Consider the following 25,663-nt stretch of genomic DNA (forward strand, 5'->3'; position numbering starts at 1 on the left):
GGTGTTTTTCTGTTTGTTTATTGTTATTTATCAAAATTGGATATTTTCGGAGATAGAAACTAAACATAGCCCAAAAATATTAAATTAATCTAATTATAGAAAGGTTATCTTGTTATATAGCAGTGCAGATAAGCACCTCCTGTAGGATTGAGGAACGAAAACCCTTGTCTAGTGCTGCCATATTCAAACTATTTCACTTGACTTTCAATTTCAGTTTGAAGGGTACTCAGAACTAATGTTTCGCGATTCATACATCACTACAACAGTATGCTTGGTGCGACTGTTGTGGTACAGTCCAAACAGTAGTGTACTCCTAACACGTCTATGTTTATTAAATAATAACAAAAAGGGCCACTCCTCTTCCAATAAGGGGTACACGGCTGGCTTGCAGGCCAAAACAAAACAACAACAATAAATATACATCCCCGTGCAGGAAATTGTGCTCTTCAAACAGCACAGATGAGGTGAGTGCTGGTCTTGTGAGGTGAGGGTAGTGCTCATTGAGCTGGGCTGGCTCCGTGGCAGCATCAGCTTGCTCCATGATCCTCCTCTACAAGAAAGAACACATAACAAAAACAAACAAACAGGCAAAAGCTCTGGCTGTATGTTATGTTTCAGCACAAGGAGTCATAGTCACATAACTGTGTCTCCTTTGTACTACCCAACTCGTCCCTGCAATCAGCATGGCGCCCGGGTGTAACCAATCGCTGCCTGTCCCAATCGTGCTTCCTCCAAGATGGCCGACTTCCTGTTTCCGCCCACCGTTGAGTCAACCTGTCTATTAGAAAGTGTACTACCAACCTTATACAACGCCCTTTCTGGTCTGTAGGGAGATTTATAGCATAGACTCTTTCTCTCTTTATCACTGCTTTACATCAGTAATTGAATGGAAATTCATTCCTTTAAATGACCAATGTACACTAAAGAAAATATTAAAGGAAAGTTGGTTATGTGTTATGTATTTCATTTAAACTTGGACATTAGGGCATTCGGATTTGTTCATTCCTGCCACCAAGACACAAATGCCAATTCCCGGACTGTCCGGGTCAAACCCGGACAGATGGCAACTCTAAGAAACTTTAAAAAAAAGACCGAAGCTTCTTAGATAATGGTATGTTTTTATTTTAAATACTGTAAATTATATTTTAATTTGGAACCTGCTGCAAACAGCCAGTAGATAATCAAGTGTAGATATTTTTTGCAATTTCAGCTTGAGGCAAGCTCTGTCTGCCTGTAGTATTAACTCCTGGGACAAATTCATTATCAGAGAGAACTGGAGTAAAATAAATAATTTAAATCTGTCCACTTTTTGCCATTACATTTAATATATGAATACTCTAGTTGCAAAACATCCTTTGATTTAACCTCGCTTACTGTTGTTCCCTCTTTATAACCACAGTTGTGCTTAATATCTTATCCAAATGTCTTGGATGTGCCATCAGGGTTTGGTGGGTATTTAGAGAGCAAACTGTCTTCAGTATAGTCTTCGTTTACCGTCTAAAACTAGCAGCAGGAGGTTATGGATGTAACTTCCATTTTCCTATGTTTTTGTTACACTGATTACCGTGTTTACCGTGAATTCATGTTAGTGAAATGTGTAAAAACCTTTTTTAAACTATATATGCATCTTCACAAGTTGTATAAATGTTAAATATTACAAATAAAAGACAATCTTAACCAATGATAATTATAACAAAATTAAGAAAACATAAATATCCTTTAACAGCCCCTTATGCGCATTAGACTGAAAGTTTTGTAGCGTCCCTTTTGGCTCAGTGTTTCTGTCTTCATTATACAGACATTTAGACAAATGGAGCTTTCTAGAATAATAAACTGTGCATGCCATCAACAGAAATGCATTTATTTGTTCATTTCTGATCCTCATACTCATCCATGTATTAAATACATATTCATGAACTTGTGTAAAATTAATTTTCTTAAATGCTTTGCTGCATTAGTTTTCATCCAAGAGGATTAAAGAAAATTAGTAGAACTTTATTGTGATAGAGCATGTCTTCATGCAAACCAAGGCATCACTTGCAAACCAGAATATTTAAAATTTCTGAGACATTTTTGGATCAGTGGAAATAAGTGTATCATATTTACAGGTTAGGCATGGTTAGAAACGAACAATATTGTGGTACTTGTCGAAAGGACTAGTACCTTTTGAAACTTGCAGTTGGAATCAACAGCAACAGATGGGGTCCCTAAAAACAGGTTTCAATTTTATTTTCATAAAAACTAAACACTGTTGTAAATATAGATTTTTTGAACAAAGGCACCTTAGTAAATGCTCGTACAGATCGATCAAGCACCTGTTAAACTGGCACTGACAGCATCAGATGGGAAAAATATTCTCTCAGCTGTGATACCTTGCTGACCACAAAGCTCCACCTGAGATTGACACAGATGACACAAATAAAATGTTTCTTTTATTGCTCATTACATGTGTTGTTATTTATAAAAAGCTGGCTGGTTTGTGGAGTTGGGGGTGATTAAATAATTATGAATTACTACAAATAATAATTAATGTACTCACATACCAGTGGGAAAAAAAAAAAACCTTCAGCAAGTACAATAGAATCTGCCAGAACTGACAAACATAACAAATACAAAAGAAAAAAAGAAGGGAAACAGATCTTTTCAAGAAAGCTGGGGGACTTTATATAAATCACGTTTGAATATGTGAAGGATCGCCTTCCGGTTTATCAGAGCCACCAGTGTGTCTTACTTTTTAAACGCTGCAGTAACAGTCCTGATTGTGAAGCATCCACACTATAATTTGACAGAACAGGTGATTTATTTGTACACTGTGGGACATTTTTTTTTTCCCCATTGGTGCTTGAGCCCCAGAGCACTGACAGAATTGTCGCCTATGCACCTATTATCAGCGATTTAAAGCCTGAATTTCAAACTAACTAATTATCGCTCACCAGTACTGTATTGATAGAAGAAAAGGGTGTTTGAAGAATGTAATTTCAGCTTCCAGTCGTAACATTTTGTTACAGTACAACCTCAGAGTTGAATTATTTTTCAATGGTTTAATAAATGTATACACCTGCTATCTACACCCTCAATTTGAAGAATAAAAGGATACAGCACAGAAATGCAATACTCATATTGTTATGATTCTAAAGGCTTTAAAATCGTGCTTTAAATGGAAAATGGCTAAATTGAAGTTAACACTGAAGTCATAACTGTAGCAAAAACACAGATTTAAATGTCCAGAAACGTTTTGCCTTCTCCATGATCAGTTTGCCACTTATACAGGAGTGCCCATCTGGTTGCATTGCACACATGATTGGGTGATTGCATGCTTCCGTTTGAAAGTGGGGGTTTGAAAGACTCATCAGTTCGTAAGTTTGGTTTTACTAGCTTTGGGGTTCTACTGTATTTAGTAGTCTTAATTATCCAAATGTTGTTAAAAGTGTGTCAGTTATAGAAAGTTAAGGGCCTGTGTATTTTTTGAGAGGGTATTCAGAGTTTATGTTCACTGAAGGCCCAACTGAGTTAACTTTTTAGCTATGGGTGAAATTAAAAGTTAATCCAATAAGCAAAGCAAACATGGATAACTATTTGTTTTGATTTGATTAATACAATATTGGCGATATGTTAATTGAATACAAACATCATGTAATACATTATATTTGACTTGGGATATAGATCCAGGATGTCCTAGTTTTTAAATATTTGCTTTAACGATTAGATTGTTTCACAGAGGATCTCAATTTATATATCTAGATATGTCTGTTGTCACATGGAGGGTTACATTACTGATTAACACAATTCCCTAGAAGATCCCAAAGGTGTTCTATGGGATTAAGGTCCAGTCTTCCTGCTGGCCAATCGATAAACTCTATAGTCCCCTGCTCAAGATAATCCATGACAATCCTAATATGACAACAGGCATTATTTTGCACCAGAACAAACTCAGTTGCACCCTCAAATGGTCATATTCAGCAGTGATGCATTGAGGCTGTCCATATTCAAAGATGTGTTAATTTGTAAAATCTTGATTCATCAGTGAACAGAACAGGTGCCCACAGATGACGGCTGCCAGTTCTGGTGATGAAGGCATTAATCAGCAGTCTCTTTGGTATTGTGGGTTCAGCTGAGGATCTATAGCTGGTCTTCTTTACTTCAAACTTGACTCATGCAATCTGTTTCTCAAAATTTGGTCGCTTATAGTCACTTCAGTTGCTGTCCTGAAGTGCATTTCAATAGCTGTCATTATTTATTGAAGAACACTTAAAATGTCTACCTGACGAATGTCTTAACTTTTAACTTAACTTTTTTGACTGCGTGTTCATGTCGGCTCCTTTAAATATCTTTGTTCAGAGCTGGAGGCAGAGGAATGGTGCAAACTGCTCTGCATGGAGTGTCTCGGCACCAGACTAAATGATATCAGTCTTGGAGAGCCTGACCTACTTGCAGCTGGTGTGCAGAGAGAACAAAAGGGTAAGTGCGAATTGAGTTTATCCTGTACAATATTACAGCATACTATAGGACTTTATTATTATTGTTATATAACATTATCATAATAAAAACAATTGTATAATCCTGTTCTCAAAGCTCTTACAAATCTAACTTTCTGTAAAACCTTAAATTATTGCACAAATGTTCCACAAGCCATTGTCTGTATATATTTTCCATAATTTGTAATGCTAATATGATGCTTTTTATTAAATATTGCCATGGTTCAGTGAAATGCTGTCCCCTTGCAGTATAAGTGATATCAATGGCTTGGTTTACATGAAGTTTAGAAACTCTCTCTCCATCTCCATATCATCATTCCTCGCTATAGCAAGAGTGTTGCCAAAACATGGTAAGGCTAAAGGTGGATAAATCATCTTCTCATGTTAAAAAGCCATGCAAATTGACTAAAAAGTATGTTTTTTCTTTTGTATGGCAATAAGTTTAAAAGCCATATCATATGTTCACAAGACCTAAACAGTTAGGATCCCGTTTGTGACAAAATCCCCCACAACTTTTTACTAACCACTGAGATCTGCTGAAAGTAGCCCTGGCAAGCTTCTCTGACCCAATAGAAAAAAAGCATACAGTACAAGGGGTTTAGAGACCTCTTCATTCAATATATATATTTTTTTATGTGATACCATTTATTCATTGTTTCAAATTATTGCCATTTGCAGGTGACTCATAAAATAAGAGTTCTTTATAATTTTGTTGTTTTTTAACATGTTTATACAAAATTACAGAAGCTACTACAAATAAAAACTAGTCTCTTCGCAAAGCACAGAAAGATATTTGTATCCTTTATACATTTGCTATATTCATGGCTGGTGATTGGATTCCTGACTGCTTTAAGCTCAGACTTTTCTGTCCCTTAGCAGTAAGATAATATGCAATTCATGTTGTTAGTCTTAAGGGTACAAAGAACAAGAAATTCACATTTGTACCCCAAAATGTATGAAATTAGCAAAATAGTTGGGAATTAGGGCTAGTGGTCTCTTATAGTATTGCTGTGGGCTACCCACGTCAGCACCTATGCATATGGCAAAATTTTGTTTAACAAGAACATAAACATGAAAAAAAAAAGTTGAATTTGTTCTAAAAGACAAATAAGGGGCTTAACATCAAGACTTACCGAACTAGCTTAGAAAAATGCCTGGGTGGATTAGCATCTATCGAGGAATTTGTTGAACTCATATAGGCTGCCTGTATAGTGGATCCCCAATTATACAAAAAAAAATTCAGGAAAAATGCGGAATTCAGAGTGAGGTATGTGTGTATTTATTATTATTATTATTATTATTATTATTATTATTATTATTATTATTATTATTATTATTATAAGAACATTATGTAGTGGAAAAATGTACTGTCGGTATTTTGGTTTTTGTATTTGTGTAACGTTATGTCTGGGATTTTGTTTTGTTTCCCTCATCTTTTTCTTTTTCTTTTCTTTTTTTTTTTTTTTTTGAAGACAGGCTGCTCTTGTGGTTCTTCAACACAGCACAGTTTATGAAGCCTGCACAGTATCAGTCCTTGTTAAATATCTGTATGGGACTAATTCGATTTACACCCTCAAAAAGAGGGTGCTAATAAAGACATATTTAACACATTTTAAAGAAAAAACGGTTAGAAAAAGGACTGTGAATTAAATATTTAATTTTAAAAGTAAATCAAAAAGGATGGTACGGAGCCCACTGGTTGACAAAGGCCATCATATCACCAGTGGACTCTGCATTGCTGCATGCTCCAAAATAACCTGGGACCAGACCAGGGCCCTGAACATGGCTCCACAGTCAAAGAGACCCTTCTTGGCAATCTTGCACTTCCTAGTCTTGTAAATAGCCAAGACCCAGGATCAGATTTATCAGGAGGTCTCTCGCCTTGGTGGAGCCATGAACAGGGTGCCCAAAAATAAACAGTTGAGGTCATGACCATTGAGGAGGAAATTCATTCTACCATAAACCAGCACATTGTTTTTGTGTTTGAAGACCTCAGCAGGCATGTCAAATTAGTGACTTGGATGTGAGTTCCCTGCCTGAAGATCTGTCTTATTTAGAGTGCTTTAATAGTGTTAGTTTTTTGCTTTATACTTGCATACAAAATTGGATGTTGGAATTATGAAACGACTGCATAAAGCAGGTTTCTTGATTTAGCAAGTTTCCATGGTTTGAGATAATTAACAAGCCTAAACTAATCTGCTGACTTTTAGAAACGGAAGTGCTACAGATTAATCCTCCTGTAATTGTCAGTGTTTATACATAAACTTTTATAAACCCTCCAATGAATTGTGATGAAAACCCAACATTTGGATAAAATGTCCATTCAAATTCTGTAATCTGGCCCCATGGCAAAGAAACAGACGATTAAAAAAAAAATACTGATCCTCATTCATTCAGCTGTAAGATTTACCATAGAAACAGAAAAAAGATTGCAACTTCTCTTAAGAGGTGAATAAGAAGTGAACTGAGACGAACTCTTGTTTACTGAACATCAGATTCCTGCATAACAATTCCAGCGTGCTTGTTGACCACAATAAATAAGAGTCATTAGATACAAAAACCATGCAAGCTCCTTGTAACTTCACCATTACAACAAGGCCAGTGGGCAGTTACCTAGCATGGGGATGACCACAGTGGAGGATAATAATGCTATTGTAAAATGGGGATCTTTATGCAGTGATCATATCTGTTCATCTGTCACACTGTACATGGTGAGCATGAACTTACTTAATTGTGCACCAATCTATAGGCGCTTCAGATTGTATTGGCTATATACATGTACCAATATATGAATGTGCATCAAGGTACTGTGCAATAATTATGCATTTCTGAGGACCCTCTGGGCAGGATTTTCAAAAGGTCGTAAATAGTAACTCCAGCATTAATCAAGAAATATGTATGCAGCATTGATTTTGGCATTTTCAAGCAATCATTGTGCCTATTTCATTATTAAATAATTGCCCTAATGTGATTTCCGAAATTATGTTGATTTGCGAAATAATGTTAACATCTTAACGAGCAGGGCTTCTTGCGACTATTTCTTTTGTTTGCATGGGAATTTAAAAGCAATTCCATGTTTAACAGGAGTTAATTTCCACTTGGAAAAGGAGGGTTTTAATTAACTGTAGCGTATTTGAATTCTGCATACGTACATTATATGACAGCTGACCTCTACCATAGATTTTATTTGAATTATACAACTGAAGTCTTGGTATAGAAAACAGCATATTAGATATTACAATAAAGTTTCCTGAGGTGATTGTGGATGTGCAACGAGTCATTAGCTTTTAACAGCTGCGTCTTATCCCCACAAGAATGAAGAACGGGCGTACACAGGATATATCGTATGTAGTAAGCTATGGCAAAATATCTGTGATAAATGACTAGTGGGGTTTAATTTTTATTTATTTTTATTTTTTTAATCCGTGCCGTCCAATTTTTACCCATAAACCAGATAATTGTAAATCAGCATTTTATATGTGAAGTGTTCTAAATAAATTTACATTCTCAATGACAAAATATAGAATTTTAAATTTAGTTTACAAATTATACACAACATAAATATTCCCATTATGTTTTATTTCCATTTGGCTGCAGCTCGCTGGTGGGAGAGCCGTCTCCCTGTATGCTAGTACTAGTTTCCATAACAGCTAGTCATTGAGACAGGAAGTGATGTAGGTGACCTGCGACAATTAACTTTTTAACAAGAAATGTGTTTATTAACGACCTCATCAACTCAATTTCAAAGCATTAACAGATTGATTTAATTAACACATTTCATTTGAAAATCACTTGCTACTAAAGCTCTCGTTACTACATCACGAGTTCGAGGGGAGAGTCATGGTGCATTTCGATGCTGGGCAGTCAGGATCGTGAGGATCAGGGGTGTGTGCTGGCTGTGTGGCTGTAGTGCCCTTTCTTCTCAGTCCTCCTCTGCGACAAACAAAACATGTAATTCCACACAACAAGCTCCGGCTGCAGATTTACATTTCAGTGCAAGGCTTGGCACTGATAGAGCTGCTTCCACTTTGTACCACAAAACTCCTCTCTGCAAACAACCAGTCGTGTACGTGCAGCTACGCGCTCCCCCTAATGTGGTCACCTTCCGGTTTCTGCCTACCGTTAAGGCTTCCCATCTAGGAGGAAGCATACCACCAACGTTATACAGCGCCCTTTCTGGTTGGGAGGGAGATTTACAGTTCAAATTCTTTCGCTTTCTGTTACAGGTTGGTATTCAAATTATTTTGTAAATCCCTGGTAGCAGGGCAAAATAATGATATTATTCATTTTCAGAGTCCTAAAATAGCTTTATATTGGATTGCTTGCTCCACTTAGATGACATGTAGATTCTTTTTAAATATGAGATATAATTAACTGCTATCAATTTTAATGATGAATGCACTCAAGCTTAGGTTGCCACCCATTCTGGTTTTGCCTGGATTGTTCTGGAAAGTATATAATTTTTTTTTAATTTATTTTTTTTTGTACGAAATGACTCTGGTGTTCTGTTTTTTTCTAAATCACACCCAACTTAGGCTTTTAAAATAATATGCAATGTAGAGAAGTTTCTGTCATATTTTCTAGGACAGTGTAATGCCCCCCCCATTAAGAGACCTAAATGTTCTTGTGCAAAGGAAGAACAATGGAGCTGTTAATAATTCCAATCTGATTGCTTTTAATGAAGATGTTACACAATTAACTAAACTACTGTCCTTGGGAATTTGCAAGATTCAAATAAATTATAGTAATAATGTAGCAAGTAGAGTATGAGTTCTAAGGTCTGTTGATTCATATTAAAAAAGAAATATTCCATTTGACTTTTTTTCATATGTTTGACGCCTACTTTTGAAAGGAGATTTTAATTTTTTGATGAATGCACAACTAAGGCGCAGATGTTTGCTTGCAAACACTGGAGTGCATTCGGTGAGTAGCGCGCCCCAGGGCATTATGAGAGTTTTGCTATTGAACGGTGCTCATGCCGCGAGCGTATCATAACAGTAGCGAGCCCAGCTCAGAGCTGTCTTGCTGGACCTGAATTACCAGTGCTGTGGCTGCAAATTGATTTTTTCAGGTATGGATCTGTATGACCAACACATGTGTGATAAGTAATATTTTTGTTGTCATTTTGGTTTTCTAAAACTGATAATCATATATATATATATATATATATATATATATATATATATATATATATATATATATATATATATATATATATATTTTTTTTATATTTTAATTGAATATTGACGCTCTGTATAAGAAAAGAAAACATGGACTATTTATCATTTGACTAATATGACTTGTGCCTGAAGCAGCTAAACCAAAAAAAAAAAATGTCAGGAACTTTACATTACAAAAATACAGTAGTAGTAATTACATTTAAAAAAAAACCCGCAAAACTCGCTTAAAGCGATTTCTGGCCTGCTGTTTTGAAACTGCTCGAGCCTAACAAACCATCTGATAACTGCAACAAGAGGGCACTGTGCTTATTGAACCGACCCATGGTCGCACAGAAGACAAGCCCATGATCCACAAGCTAGAGCAGGGGTCGGCAACCTTGATTATTGTACTTACAGTGCACTTCTTTAATGTCTGCCGCATCGTTTCGCTCATTTCTTTGAAGTCCGGTTCATAGCTGGTCAAGTTCAGTTTCATGCAAGCATTCAGGCTTTCTACTGTTAATCTTGACCATACATTGTTTTTGATGTGATTCAAGTGGGAGAATGGCTGTTCGCACATAAAGGTGGAGCCAAACATGGTTAAGCGAGCCAAACTGGCATTCTGCATTGTGTTGTGTGTAAGTGGAAGTTCATTCCAAGTTTGTAGACTGAGGTTATCTTCACACTCCAGTTTCTTCAAACCAGTCAATTTGTGCAGTTTTGCCAGTTCTGTGCGTTGCTGAGCAAGGCTTTCCAGATTTGAATTTAGAGTGTGAAACTTTTCAACCCAAATGTCGGACTCCTTGAAATCGGTAACTTGCAGCTCCAAATCTCGGCTTGATTTTCGCGGACTCACTGTCAAGTCCAGTGCTTCCACACAAGTTTCATGGGGATGAAGCATAAACTTGAATAAAGTGCTGTGTCTGTGAAAGTCCATTAAACAAGGCTTGAGTGACATTAGCAGATCTGGAGTGTTGCTAGGATCCTTAACCATGCCTGAATCTCAAAACATGCGTAACATCTCTAAGTGAGTCAGTCTGCCAGTCTCCATATCTCTGATAACAGATTCAACTTGGATTCAAATCCAAAAACTGCCTGCTGTAGAGACAGGACGGTGTTGCCCTTGAAGTTTAACATAAGTTGATTCAAATGACCTGTTATGTCCACAATATGATGAAAGCCTCCTGGTGCGAAATACAGTGAAAGCTTAAAATTAGACTTTTCTGTTGTTCTGACAAAAGAACAACAAATCCCTTGTGTTTCTCCATCGTACTGGGCGCACTATCAGTACAAACTGAAAAAAAGCCTCCCTAACTGGATCTGCTTCTCGCAAATAAAATCCAGCAGTTTTAAGTCTTTGCCTCTTGTTTAATATTTTTTATTGGCAGAACTGCAAACATTTCTTCTTGTACTAAGTTGCCTCTATTTGCTGCTTGCTGAAAAGAACGGTATTCCTCATTCGACTTCTTTCTTTTTGCCATTTTTTTTTAAATGAAACTAAAGTAAAGAGCTCTACACTACACTTCAAAACTGAAAAAAAACGCAGTAAAAGCGGCATTACAGATTGTGACTCGTGTGCATATTGCTTGTTGACAGATCTCTCGACCAATCAAAACACAATGAAACAGCCTCCAGGAATACAAGCACCAATAAAAGCAGCGGGTAGGTAGATGTATAAAGAAAGAAATAAATAAATAAAGAAAGAAATAAAGCGAGATATTACATCCAGAGGTGGTCATTTGTAGATGTGCGATGACGCTAATAGTACGTAATACTTTTTTTTGGGGGGGTTTCTTTTTGTGTGTGTGTGTGTGTGTGTGTGTGTGTGTGTGTGTGTGTGTGTGTGTGTGTGTGTTTGTGAATGACTTAGAGACGCAGAGAGACATATTAGGTTACTTGAATAGCCCGGTATGGCTTGCGACCCCTGATCTGGAGAATGGGCTGCCAAACTATGTTGCTACTAATACTAGCCTTTCAACATCCCTACAGTCAAAAAGACATGCTGAAAACTTCTGCAACTGCATAGTTTGAGGGAGCACTCTGATTGACTAGTGCCTCCTCATCACACAACTTTAACACTCTGTTAAAAATAATCAATTTAAAACAATTCTTTAACTTTACATCTACATCAACTTAAGACGTTGCATAACAGCATTAAGACAACTCCAGGAGGCGTGATTAACAAGATGATTGTCTCATATTAATCAGACCCCCCTTTGGGTCCTAATGCTTCATTAATTAACTGGTACAAAGGCCATCCTGCTATTAAGGCAGATTTTATATTACAGATTTCAGCTCCCATTTGCGGTCTCAAACAAATCAGTTATGTTAAATTCTAATAGAAATAAGACCATTATACTGTGGTAATGTATATATATATATATATATATATTTTTTTTTTTGTTGATTGGTTGCAATATATTGTACTGGTAGTGAATTTTCACATTGGATTTAGAAAAAAAACTGCACTGGAGAATGTGTTTCCAAATTGACTGATCACAACATGTTTGTTTTTTTCTTTCTTTGATTAACATTTAAAAATGCTGTGTATGTATATATAACATATAGTACAAATCTTAAATTACAAACAACAATGTACAGTGTCAAAAGATTACACATCACAATGTACTGCAGACAAAACACAACACAAAAGACAACCTACGCCAAGTATGCTCAGGTCAAGGGGAATCTTTGCTAAGCAGTATGGCAAGTATAACGCTTGTTTTAAAAAGTGTGTTCTTCAAGAAAGGTGCATTCCCGAGGTAGTGCAATACTAGTATTTATGGTGAACCTTATTATTACTCCCTGAGACTGCAAGCATCATTTCCAAGGGGTGGTAAACTACTGTATAGTGCATCACTGTAACACTCTGAACTACCAATTGCTTTGGGTCATGATTATAGTAATTCAGTGTCATAAATATGACTGATAAAAATATATATATATGAGAAAAAGACCTGTAAGAAAAATGTGTATTAGTTTAAAAAAGTCAACATTTGACAGATGACATTCTGTTTCTGTAAATCATAGTGTTAGCGAATTAACATATGTGATCATTACATTAAATGACTGTCATTTGAATCCTGTGTACATGCAGAAAATGTACTTAATTGTATTTGTGTATTTCAGAACGGTTCAATGTTTACTTGATGCCTACACCAAACCTTGACATCTATGGGGAATGCACTATGCAAATCACACATGAGAACATTTACCTCTGGGACATTCATAACGCCAGGGTAAAGCTGGTCATGTGGCCTCTCAGTTCCCTTCGAAGATATGGAAGAGACTCAACATGGTTCACGTTTGAATCTGGCAGGTATGTTTTTGGAGAATAATACTGAAATGCCAGAGATGTTGTAGTTTAAAGAACTGAGCAAGTAAGACAAGGATATACTTTACTTTAACAACTGTTTTAAAATACAACTAGTATTTTCTATTTTTATTTTAAATAGAGTTTTCCAAGACTTATTTATATTTCAAATACATTTTTAAAATGGCAAACTATTTTGTATTTTTTTTTTTTATTGTGAAAAAAGAAAAGTTATTTTAATACTAATGTACTATTGCACCTGACAAAAAATATAGCATGCATGTGCAAATATTTGTACTTTTGTGTGTGTGTGTGTGTGTATGGCGGGGGGGTTAACAAGAAACTGTTACAAAAGGGATGAATTCCTGCTCAAATAACTGGTTATTGTAGGATGATACAATAATTTAGATACGGCTGTACATTCGTTCACCATTATGCATACCCTCTTAGTCCCTCTAAGTGCAGGAATTGTCCCCATTGTGTTCTGCTCTTCCTGGGTTATAACATGTCTACAGACATACATCCATTTGTTTTGCATACTTGAAATGTGGTATTACCATTGTATTTAGCATACTTTATTGAGAGTGTAAGCTTCTGGGTATATGTGCAAATATGGGCAGCTGCCTGTAAGTGAATAATTCAACAATGTAATGGAGAAGGTATTCAAATAAGGGTCTTAATTATTTGAAAGATATATAAAAAGTGAAGTTGTACAATGTATTAAATCAGCTTCAAGGACAGAGCATAGGTTTGGGCTGTGAAGCATAATGAAGAACGGTTTTACTAGATGTAGAAAAATACTGATCCCTCTGCCCCCTTAATAAGGTTTTCTGTAGCACTGCTTTATCAGAAAGTAAGACGTGACCCCAGCTGCCATGCTTGAGAAAGTGTACTGAGGAATCATTGTTAATATTTACTGAAGCAATCAAATAGCTATCACTAAGGGCTGACACTGGTATTTTCATGCTGTGTTTCTGGTTAGTACCCTTTTTTTTCTAAATTAACATATACTGTAATACGGCAACTTAATTTCACTAATGGCCCTCGAGGTACCTTTTTTTTTTTGCGGCAACAAATGCATGTGCTTTTGGTCTGCTAGATTACATGACTCAAAATTACAATCTTAGTGTTTATATATATATATATATATATATTGGTATATATTGGTATATCAAAGTCAAACACAGTGCCTGGCTATTTTCGCTTGTGTTGAAGGGTCGCACACATTATTATGTCCTTTTAACATGGTTTTTCAGTGGCCTTTCTTCATTGGCAGATGCTACTGCTCTTGCTTCAGATGCTTATTTATATGCTTTTCTTCTGCATTTGGGTCAGGAGTTCCTGAGAGGGAGAAGCATGATTACCAGTAATTTAACAAATCAAGTACATAAGAACATGAAAGTTTACAAACAAGAGGGGGCCATTCAGCCCATCTTGCTTGTTTGTCACTTTTTGTACGAACCGCTAAAAGCACTGGCAGAAGACGAACACAAGTATCTTCCAGGGTGACTAGAGAATCCATATAAGGAAATTGTTGCTCCAAAAAAGTCACCCCTGGAAGTTAGTACACCTTCTAAGATGCGATCTAAATGCCCCCATGCTATAATACCCCGTGATAAATACCCATAGCTCTGTCCGCAAACACATCAGAAGACGTAAACACACTCTCCGAAGGGTTCCTGGCTATTCCTTCTCTTGCTTTGTGAAGGGTCATAAATTGTACAAGTTATGTGCCTTGGTCTCCAGTTTTTTTCAGTGCGACCACAGCGGCAGCTGCAACAAGGTTTTCTCCCCCCCCCTCCACCGGGCACCATATAGAAACAGGCTCTCAAGTCTCGGTGTGTAGAACGCTCAAACTAGTACGAACATAATTTGTTTGGGCCTTATGAAGACCGCCTTGACTATGGCTCTTGCGAGTTTGGCGTCGTGTCAGCGACTTCCGTGAGGCCACAAGCGCGTTTTGATTTGTTGTAATTCAAAATGTAATGATTGAATCAAAGAGTGTTAGTCCAACCGGAAGAAAAGTTTCACAGTACACACAGGAACCTGTCACATACACGCGACGAATTCTTATAAGGAACCAAACCCTCCTTCTTATTTGAGCTGTATGTATGTACCTTGTCGTAGGATTCACTCGGTAGTACTGACAAAAAATGACGTGCTCCCGATATTAGACTGTGCTATACGTTTTACGACAGTAAGTGAAAATTAAGTCACGTTTGTTTAAATTGTGTATGGGCTGGTAATCATAAGAACTTTTTTATAACCCGAACTACACACCGTGTGTAAGGCAAAAATCTTCACCCCACATATTTACCTGAGGGGAAAAGTAGCTGCACATTATTTGTACCCTAAAGGGACCAGTAAGACCACAGCTTGCTGGAAGGAGGCCGAAGGAGGAAGGGGTAAGGGCCCCTTGGAGAGCGGAACCTATACGTAGAACATATTGGGGGAGGAAAGAAAGACGCTGAGACCCTCCTCAGAATTCTGTCTTTAGTCTAAGCGAGGGTATCTGCACTTAATCAAAACTTTGACCGAATGTCCAGAAGGGCCCCATGGTACTTCTTAGACCCCGTTTCAGGGTCAGCTACATCTGAGAAAATTGGGTCAGACATTGTAGCCCACCCGAGCTTCGAATACAGAAATAAGCCTGAATCATAGTTTGGACCGTCACTTTTCATACGGTAGTATATTGATCCCTCACGCACCCCTGATTGAATCGCTTCAATTCTTTCAGCATTGAAGTGATAGATGACTTGTGTAAAGTCCCGGCCAAAAATCTTGCAGTAAGAGTTACGAACCTTTAGGAGAGGGAATGCTAGGGGGACTTGCCTTCGAGAGCACCGGAGACACGTTGAGCACAATCTAGTCTACGAACCGCACCAGTACACCTCCACTTTTAGAATTTTGAATGCTTGAATCAGATTGCCGTGTAGCCTTCTTTTAGCCTGCCGTCCTGCATATGACATGCTTTTTAAACCCGGAATAATTCTGGTCACTCTTCTTTGCACTCTTTCAAGAGCAGCACTATCCTTTTTGTAGCGAGTTGAGCAAAACTGAACACAATATTCTAGATGAGGTCTTACTAATGCATTGTACAGTTTTAACATTACTTCCCTTGATATAAATTCAACACTTTTCACAATATATCCAAGCATCTTGTTGGCCTTTTTTACCAGTTTTACCAGTATTGAGTGTAGTGTGCTGGCACATTTATTAAAGTTATTTCAATATCCAATATCCATGTTTTTATAAGAATAAAATGTGTGTATTATGTCTTCTTGCATTCTGAATAAAGTTTCTACAAAATCTTCCCCAGCTGTTGTTACCTTAAATTTTAATATCTACAAGATATAAAATGTCTGCATTATTTTTTTAGCCTAAAGGTAAAATGTTAGTATTTAATAAATTATATTACCCACATGTAGTTTCAATTATTTGGCTACCAGTTGTGGCTTGAATTATCACATCCTTGAAAATATAAATATATTTTAAAGAATAGAAATAGATTTTTTTTTTTTCTTTTTTTAAGTTTAGGCTAATCAAGATGGTTTGCCACTTTCCTTGGTTTTGAAGACCAATATAACATGCCTTTGATATTTTCACCCTATCTTTCTGACACAAAATCAAATGTCTGAATGGATTATTGAATTGGAAAGGACTAGGCCATTATGAAATAAATGTGCAACATAATGTAGATAGAAATTAGAAAATTGCATCACTGGGATTAAAATAATCTGCAGTCCTCAGTTAATTGCAGTTAATTTGTTTTACACATAAAAATGAAGTGCTAATGATCGGTGTCACTCACAACAATTGACCTTTTCACAAAAGCTTTCCTCATAAAATATTTCACAATTCTTCTGACAGTAAGTCATGACTTAATTAAACTGTCATTCATGGAACAAAAAAAGGCCCATGCAACTCAAATTAATAAATTGCTCCTGTGCTATACCCATTTTTATTTATTTATTGCATTTCATTGACATGTCAGCGAGACTCATTTAAATACAGTGAGGGCATTTTAGTAAGTTCTGCAACATTTGGTGTATTTGTTGTTTTCAAACCAAGCATATGTTACTAACAGCGTATACTATGCCATATAATATGTACAGTTTACTAGCCTGAACCAGTTACAAAACCGCCCCCACCCTCGCACACACCTTAAAAGGAAACTTATATACATGATTCCCATGCAATTGTTTGCATAGTTACCCCATAGTGACAAATGTATACCCCCCAATGCCAGCACCAGGAAGTGTAGATGCCAATAACTTTGAATATTAAACCTTGGCTTTAAAATCTGTCTTCTGATTCGTTAAAACACCACCACGTGACATATTTCAGTTTGAACTATAACCTCAGAAATCCTTAACAATGGTATATATTCATAGCATCAATATAGCAGCGATTAACAGCTCTGGCCTCTGATGTGCTTGAACTTGCCCCTGAAAGAAAATTAAATGGCATAAGCGCTTTTTCTTCAGTTGAAGATGAGCTACAGCAAATTCTAAATGCAAAAGACGGTAAAAACAGAAATGTTGTAATGAAAACATGGCATATTTCAGAAATACAGCACCTTCACTCCGAAAATAGACTTGCACAGGTCGGTGGAGAAATACAAACTTCAAGACCTGAACCTCTTTTTGCAGGAGTTCTGCTCTGCTGTCCAGAAAGTGAATTAAAAAAAAAAAAAAGTACCTTGAGTTTTTCAAGGTTTAAATAAAATGCATGAAGTATATTCAAACAAAATGGACAATTTCCTCTTGTATTTCTTAATTGCTAGGAGCGGGTGGTAAATTTGAGACCCAAAGAGGTTTTCAAAGAAGTTATTATTATTTATTTACTTTGTTACTGACTGTATAATGTGTACAGGTGAATCCCTCTGATGACTTACTGTAGCAATTACAAGCTTCATGCTACTTATTATACTGACCTTAATTTGGTCCGTAGTTCCTTCAATATAGGGCCAAATGATAGTGGGATTGTTTTTATCTCAATGTTATTGATATTTCAGAATGTGTGACACAGGAGAGGGTCTATTCACATTTCAGACGAGAGAGGGAGAAATGATCTACCAGCGAGTCCACTCAGCAACCTTGGCAATTGCTGAGCAGCACGAAAGGCTAATGCTGGAGATGGAGAAAAAGGCAGGTGTAAGTTTACATCATATACATACAGCATTTTATAAGGGTGTATTTTCACTTAATTCAGTTTTGCGTTATTAGGAGTTCCTGTTTCCCCTGCAAAGCACTATACTGTATTTTAATGACTATGTATGTTGTATGGGCTACGTTTCACCCTGGCTTTGCAGCTGCTGTAAACTTGAGTCAGTGGGGATCCTTCTCACCCAGGGCATAGCAGTTAGAAGAAATTCTCATTAATGAAAACCAATACAAACACTCTTGTATTGCAATAAGAAGAATTTAAATGGAATTTGATATTAGTGCCAAAAATATTCAAAACAATCGCATATTATTATTATTATTATTATTATTATTATTATTATTATTATTAATGTATTTATTTTAGCAGGCGCCCTTACCCAGGGCGACTCACACTTGTATGCAAAATACAATACATATCAAGAATTACAGTACAATTAAATGCAAGATACAAAATACAATGACTTCAGTCCTAATAAGAGCCAATACAAAACACAGTATGATTTGACATTGGAGCAATTCAAGAGCAGATAGCAGTGTTGATAGTTACATCAGGGTTAGATACGAGTGCAGGTGAAATACAAAATACTACAGGCTGGGTTAAGTGCAGGATTAAATACAGTAAAATAAGGAGCAGAAAAGTGCAAATTAAAGTGCATTAAAGGCAGAGTGCTATATTGTCCAGAAGGGAAGAGTTGAGTTTTACAGGTGTTGTCTGAAGAGGTGTGTCTTGAGGTGCCAGATGGTGGTCAGGGACTGGGCAGTCCTGACATCTGTAGGAAAGTCGTTCCAGCACTGCGGAGCGAGGGTGGAGAAGGAGCAGGCTCTGGAGGCAGGGGAGCATGGAGGACACAGCCAGTCTTTTAGTACAGGCGGAGCAGAGAGGTCGGGTGGGGGTGGAGGGAGAGATGAGGGTCTGGAGGTAGCTGGGTGCAGTCTGGTCAAGGCATCAACCGGCGAGTACAAGAGTCTTGAACTGGATGCGAGCGGTGATTGGGAGCCAGTGGAGTGAACGGAGTAGTGTAGTAGTGAGGGAAAGCGAGGCAGAGAGAACACCAGGTGAGCAGCGGAGTTCTGGATGAGCTGGAGCGGACAGGTGGCGGACACAGGAAGGCCAGCCAGGAGGGAGCTGCAGTAGTGTAGGCGGGAGAGTACCAATGATAGTTTTAAAGTAATTGCAAGTATTTAAACTGAAGCCTCATCCAACCTGTTTGATTGTAGTCCAAAACCATTGCTAATCTTCCAAGTCATATAAGTAAGAGTATAAGTAAATACAATACAAAGGTTCCCATTCCATTACAACAATTAAGTATTGCCCTTTGAATAGGCAACTTGTAAAAGTGCATTGCTTTTTATAAATAAAATAGGTGTGTCACGCCTATGAAGAGGACTGTGCAAGAGTATTCTTTTTATTTTATAAAGTATTGATAACATAACGTCTTTTCAATGGACTAGCAAATGCTTCCATCCTCTTCATACATCAGCTTCTAAATATAACTTAAGGTTAAGACTCAGTAAATGCAAACAATATAAATGTGTGTGGGTGTTTTATAGTGGTTTGGATGATAATGTGCTATATAATTTTGGAAAAATAATTCAGACCTTTATTACAGTGTTCCTAAGAAGTGACTAAACATTTTATAAAAATCAATCTGCATGTCAACACAAGTAAGCCTGTGGAAGTTGTTACATGTTTCAAAACCAGTCAGCCTATGCATTTTGAAAAGCATTTAGGACCCATATTCTTAAAGGACACTGAATCCAAGACTGGTTCCATTTAGTAAGAAGCCTTGTGTTCTGAGTGATTAACAACAGAGCTAATTCTTCACAGAAATTGCACCAATCTAATTGCCAAATATTGTGTTTCCTGTTGCAGATACAATCCAATTCAAATGAAACTACAACATTATCTAGATCAATATCACTTCCTCGCAGTGCATACTGGCATCACATCACCCGACAAAACAGTGTAGGAGAAATCTACAGTTTACAAGGTAAGTAGTGATTCTAACTCTAACAACAATCCTTATTGTATACAGGATGCATCTGAAATAACTTATTAAACAAAGTTCTGCTGATACAAATACTATTTAAATTTGTGGGATTTAAAAAAAAAAAGTGTGATAGAAATTATTTTAAACCTAAATATATAACTGAATAAATAAATAAATAAAGGGATTTTTAAATTTGTTTTGGAAAGGTATGCTTAATATGAATGTAGCGCCCCCTATGAGTTAAAATCTAGACTAGTGTTTCCCAGGCAACAGGGGCACCGTGGAATTCTTTAAAAAACTACACGTCAGGGATAAAAAAAAAAACTCCCCTGGTATTAGTGTCGGAACTGTATGGGATTGTGCAGTGTTGCTCTCCGGATGTACAAGACAAACATTATGCGACGATCATGCGAACTTGCCATTAGGGAGTCACATGGTGGTCAGTGTGTTTTTCAAATCTTACAAATCTCAAGTTACAGCGATGAATTTTGAATTTATGACCCAAAAGCTGACAAATATTTGAAGAAATGAAATTTTGGTGCTTCCACATCTACTTGCAGCGATAAAGAGGAACATGAAACTAAGAAAGTGAAAGTTGTCAACCGACATTTCTGTGAGATCTATCTGCAATATGGAATTTCATTCACAGGGGAACCATCTTGCCCTCTTCCACAATGTCTCACGTGCAGTGAGAAACTCTTAAACCATGCCGCCAAGTTAGAACGACACCTTACAAGCAAACAGTCATCCCTTGCCAAGAATGACATATATTTTTTCAAGCATTTGAGGGATCAGAATGAAAATCAAGCATGATTGCAACTGTTCTGACAAAACGCTGGAAGCAAGCTACGTGGTCGATGAGGAAAGGCAAAAAAAGACACATACAATCGCAGAGACATACATTTTAACAGCATGCAAATACATTGTGAGAGTAATGTTAGATGCACATGCAGTCAAGGAAATTGAAAAAAGGTCCCCTTTCAGATAACATTAGAATCAAGCGGAAAATTTGTATTGCAGCTTGATGAATCGACAGATATCAGTGGCCATGCTCAAATCTTGGCTAATGCAAGGTACGTTGACGGAGATAGTATTAAAGAATATTTTGAACTGCCAAGTAACATGACTGGAGAGGAAATATTCAGTGTGACACCTTGGGGAAGGAGAACTTCACTGGAAAGATTGTATCAGTGTTTTCACCGATGGGGCAGCCCCCATGACTGGCAAAGTGAAGGGTTTTGTATGCAATATCGTTAGGTGATGTTTCTTGATTGGTACATGTTTTGTATTATTTGTTGATCATCATATAAAACACATTTGTTTTATTAATTAGTGTCTTATTGGTGTGAAGTGTGAGTCGACTGAAAATACTTGTCACAGTCTGAACAATAAAGTTAATGACAGAGGAACGGCAAAGGTGGTAAACAGCTTAAACCAAGGCGATTAGAGGTTGGGTTCATTTGGAAGCAATATGGTGTTGTGCCTCAGAAAATAAATAAAAGTATCAAGGTGAGTCGTGGCAGAGAAAAGGTTGGGAACCGTTGATCTAGACTACACAAGCCCTTAGTTTAACCAGGAGCAAATTGGAGCTCCAAATACCAATTTTCTAAAAACAGACCTTTGGTTCCCCACTCAAGCCCTTATCAAACAAATGATAAACATCAAGTAAACTGATTACAAGAAAAATATATTTATTAATGTCATAGGTTTATAAGAATTGTTGGCAATGGTTACAATAATGGGTGGCATAGTCTAGATTTTAGGTCACTGGGGGCACTGCATATAGAAATGCGTTGCCTGCTGCGTACATCTGTTTTGAAAGCAATCAGGATGAAAGGTCATAAATCACTTAGTTTAAAGACATTGATAAAGACTTAGATAAAAAAAAAAAAAAAATTGCATGTTTCTTTTAGTAACAACTCACCTTCCTCCACTCACCCCACTTTCTACATCAAACACCATGCCCCACCCCCCAAAGTGTGAATCAAGTAAAGCAGCATGCCCAGTTCACAACCTTTCACAGCTTCTGCAATTGAACTTTGTCCAATATATTTCTTATGTCTTTATGACATCAGCTAGGATACATCTCACTTTAATGTATATATTATAAAATTTGTATTGTTATTATTATTATTATTATTATTATTATTATTTATTTATTTATTTATTTTTTTAAATGCAGTTGTTGCCAATAGTTTGTACCCCGGTTTTCTCCCCAATTGGGAATGCCCAATTATCATTTTAATCCTGGTTCACCGCTGCAACCCCCCAGCGACTCAGGAAACAGAGGCTGAATCACGCGTCCTCCAAAACGTGCTCCTGCCAATCCATCATTTTTCACACTGCGGATCAACAGCGAAGCCACCAGACCTATAGTGCTGGAGGACAACACAGATCTGAATGGCTCCACTGCAGACCCGCAGGTGCCCTATCAGCCACAGGGGTAGCTGGTGTGCAGTGAACCGTGGATTGCTCTGCTGACCTAATCCCTCCCTACCTGGGAACCCCCGGTCACGGTCAGCAATGCCTGGATTCGAACCTGTGATCTCCAGGCTATAGGGTGCATCCTGCACTCCACGCAAATGTATATATTTTAATAAGAGTTTTAAACTTCTAATACAAAATTCCAACCCTTTTAAAAGTTTACCATGGTAATTTGTCATACACATTGTGTACACAGTTGGATTCTAAACTTTATATAACAGATATTAAGTTAAGTCAATGTTAAAAGTGAATACAGTGGACATTATACATACAGTAGCAAACATCTATTTGAGTAACACCCACCTAAGATTAATGATTCTTTTGACTGAAACAAACAAAGTAGATGTGGACCACTATATCAGTGCACTAGCGCTAGCGAAAATATCTGAATAGTTATCTGTCAGAAAGTCCGTGTTCCTAAACTTTTTTCAAAAACAGACAGATAGTATTTAGAACTGTTAATGGCGAATTAGACACAAAATGACTGAAATGCCTTAAGGGTTCACTGTAAAATTTATCTTAGCTTACATTTCATCATCATCATCATCATCATCATCATCATCATCATCATCATCATCATCATCATCATCATATATTATCATCCTACGTCCTTTGGGGTTAATTACAGTCATGAGATACTAGGGGTGTAACTTGGAAGGCCCGCACACGATTATAACGGGAGTCAATGGAAACAAGCCCTTGATAATATCACTTTAGTTATTGGCACACTTTGTTTAACATCAATCATACGTACAGGCTGTTCAGCTGATTTGCACCCCACGTAATATCATTTCAAACTGCATGCAGGATCGCGTTTCTTGCCAGGCATACTGGCTGTGCAGGGTCTGTTCTCACTCTGGTGTATAAAATAAATTAACAAATTGAAATAAATTACATTTTACAGTAACTTTATATTCATGAAAAATAGTGCACAGTAAACCACAGTCAAAAAAAAAGTAATCTTAACTCTGATGTAGTTTTTTAATGATTTTTTTAAAAACGTATTGGTAGCCAGAAATTCTTATTTTGCCAGATTATGAGTAAACTCCTAATAATGTTAACTCCGACTATTGTCACCGTTTCTGCCCAGTCCTTCTGAAGTGATATTAAGCAGATTTAGCTGTCTTAATAATAATAATAATAATAATAATAATAATAATAATAATAATAATATAAATAAATAAATAAATAAATAAAAGACTTAAACAGTTCTAGTAGTCCCACTCCCTTTCCATCGCAATAGAAGTATCAATATTTATTTATTTCTGTTTTACTGATCTGAACAGTAGAGTAAATCATTAAACTATACAGTGTCGGTATATTGAACATACTGTATGTCGTTTGCCACAAATAGTTTGAAATGTTAGGTTTGTTGTATGTTTTTGGTTAAGATCAGGATTTGGAAAATGTAACATTTAACTTTCCGTGCATTGGTCCACATTTACTGTAATGCATTTCGTTAGATTTAGTTTAATTTCCTGCTTGATCAAGTAACAACATGTAGTATTTCGATTTAGAAGATGCCCTTCTTTAGTGGCCTGATCTTCAGCGTATGTCACCTGCTGGTGAAACACTGTATTTCAGTAGTAATCTATGACAAATTAGTTTCAGTCAGATATCGCCCTCTAGCGTGCAAAACATGTAGGACAGCTTAACGAAACTACATATCCCATTGACATCAATTTTGTTGTGAAGTGTAACATGCCATAAGTTGCCATTTATATAGTTGGCCATAGCTACCTCTGTAATTGTCTCCCAACTTGAAGTGTCTAAAAATTAGATTTAGAACTCATAATATTGAGAAAATACAAGAAAAAATAAAAATAAAACAGTCCAGTGCTCAGACTGTGTTTAGATAAAGAGCGGTGCATGTATGCATGCTGCACAATTTAAGGAATGAAGGAAACTGAACCTCAAGGAGAACAAAATGAAACCTCAAATGCAAATGCCCTTTAAAAAGCATAAACTGTAAATCATGCATATTCATCTATTCCTCCCCTGTTCCTTTGGGCATTATAGAACCGTACCTCTGTAACCCAATACAAAAGTATTGCAGCACATACATCATTTTGGCATTTCCATTGTTGGTTTCACTTCTGTAATGGCCCAGCTCTCATCCAACTGCCCAAGAAATTCAAATGCTTCGGAAGGTTTTATCTGCAAACTCATTAGACATTTTACCGTGGTGTGTCTGTGTGTAACCTTTGACTCTAACTGCAGATTCTTTTCAAGTTCAGAAACAAACAACAGTTTTACCCTTAATTGCTGCACAATAAAAGGGGGGAGGGAGGAATAGTTATTCCATTAAGTTATTATGGTATGGTTATTTTTTAATGTAAGTTATGTTAAAAAGGGAGAAAATAAGTCAAACTTATGGGGTAATTTATGGCTAAAGTCCCAAATACCAAAAACTATGATAACAATGTAACGGGGAGCTTTTATTTAAGCCTACCATTTCCTGAAATGCATCATCATCATCATCATCATCATCATCATCATCATAATAATCATCATCATAATAATAATAATAATAATAATAATAATAATAATAATAATGTTTATCACAATTGTTTTGTGTGTGTGCTAGTGACACCATAATAAAAAAAAATTAATCCCAGGGATTTCATGTAGGTGTTTACTCGCATTGTAGGACACTTTTGGTTTTTGTCATGTTAAAGCGGTCGAGATTCATAAGATTACTAGACAAATGATAATTAGACATTTAATTAAAATATTTTATCAAAGACTTTTGTTTTGTAACCGTGACAATGCAACATTCAGGTGTATTGTGAAATCTCTGTGGTGTTAGTCACACATAACTAGACAGATTTAGCTTCTGGTATACCTACAATACCATTTACACATAACCCTGTCCTGGGAAAGTCAAGTTTATCATAGTGACCCATTCAGATCCTTCACATCCTGCGGTGTAATCAGAGGGATTCATTGAAAACACTGTGATTTGTCTGTACTTCTTCTTGGGTGTAAGGTTCCTATAGTGAGCTAACCTCATGGAGATTGTAATAACCCCAAGACCTTTGTACAAACACATGTTTTCAATTTATTGATCTGT

At 36.7% G+C, this 25,663-nt stretch overlaps 1 protein-coding gene across 1 annotated transcript in view; it reads left to right on the forward strand.

Moving 5' to 3' along the window:
• LOC121313796 (docking protein 6) overlaps nt 1-25,663 on the forward strand; it is a 130,253-nt gene that overhangs the window by 96,400 nt on the left and 8,190 nt on the right. Inside the window, exons 4-7 of the mRNA XM_041246591.1 lie at nt 4,339-4,458; nt 12,764-12,953; nt 17,965-18,103; nt 19,989-20,106. Of these exons, the coding sequence (XP_041102525.1) occupies nt 4,339-4,458; nt 12,764-12,953; nt 17,965-18,103; nt 19,989-20,106 (567 nt within the window). The remainder of the gene's footprint in view (nt 1-4,338; nt 4,459-12,763; nt 12,954-17,964; nt 18,104-19,988; nt 20,107-25,663) is intronic.

This window comes from Polyodon spathula, chromosome 4, assembly GCF_017654505.1.
Source record: "Polyodon spathula isolate WHYD16114869_AA chromosome 4, ASM1765450v1, whole genome shotgun sequence".
Classification (NCBI taxonomy): Eukaryota; Metazoa; Chordata; class Actinopteri; order Acipenseriformes; family Polyodontidae; genus Polyodon; species Polyodon spathula.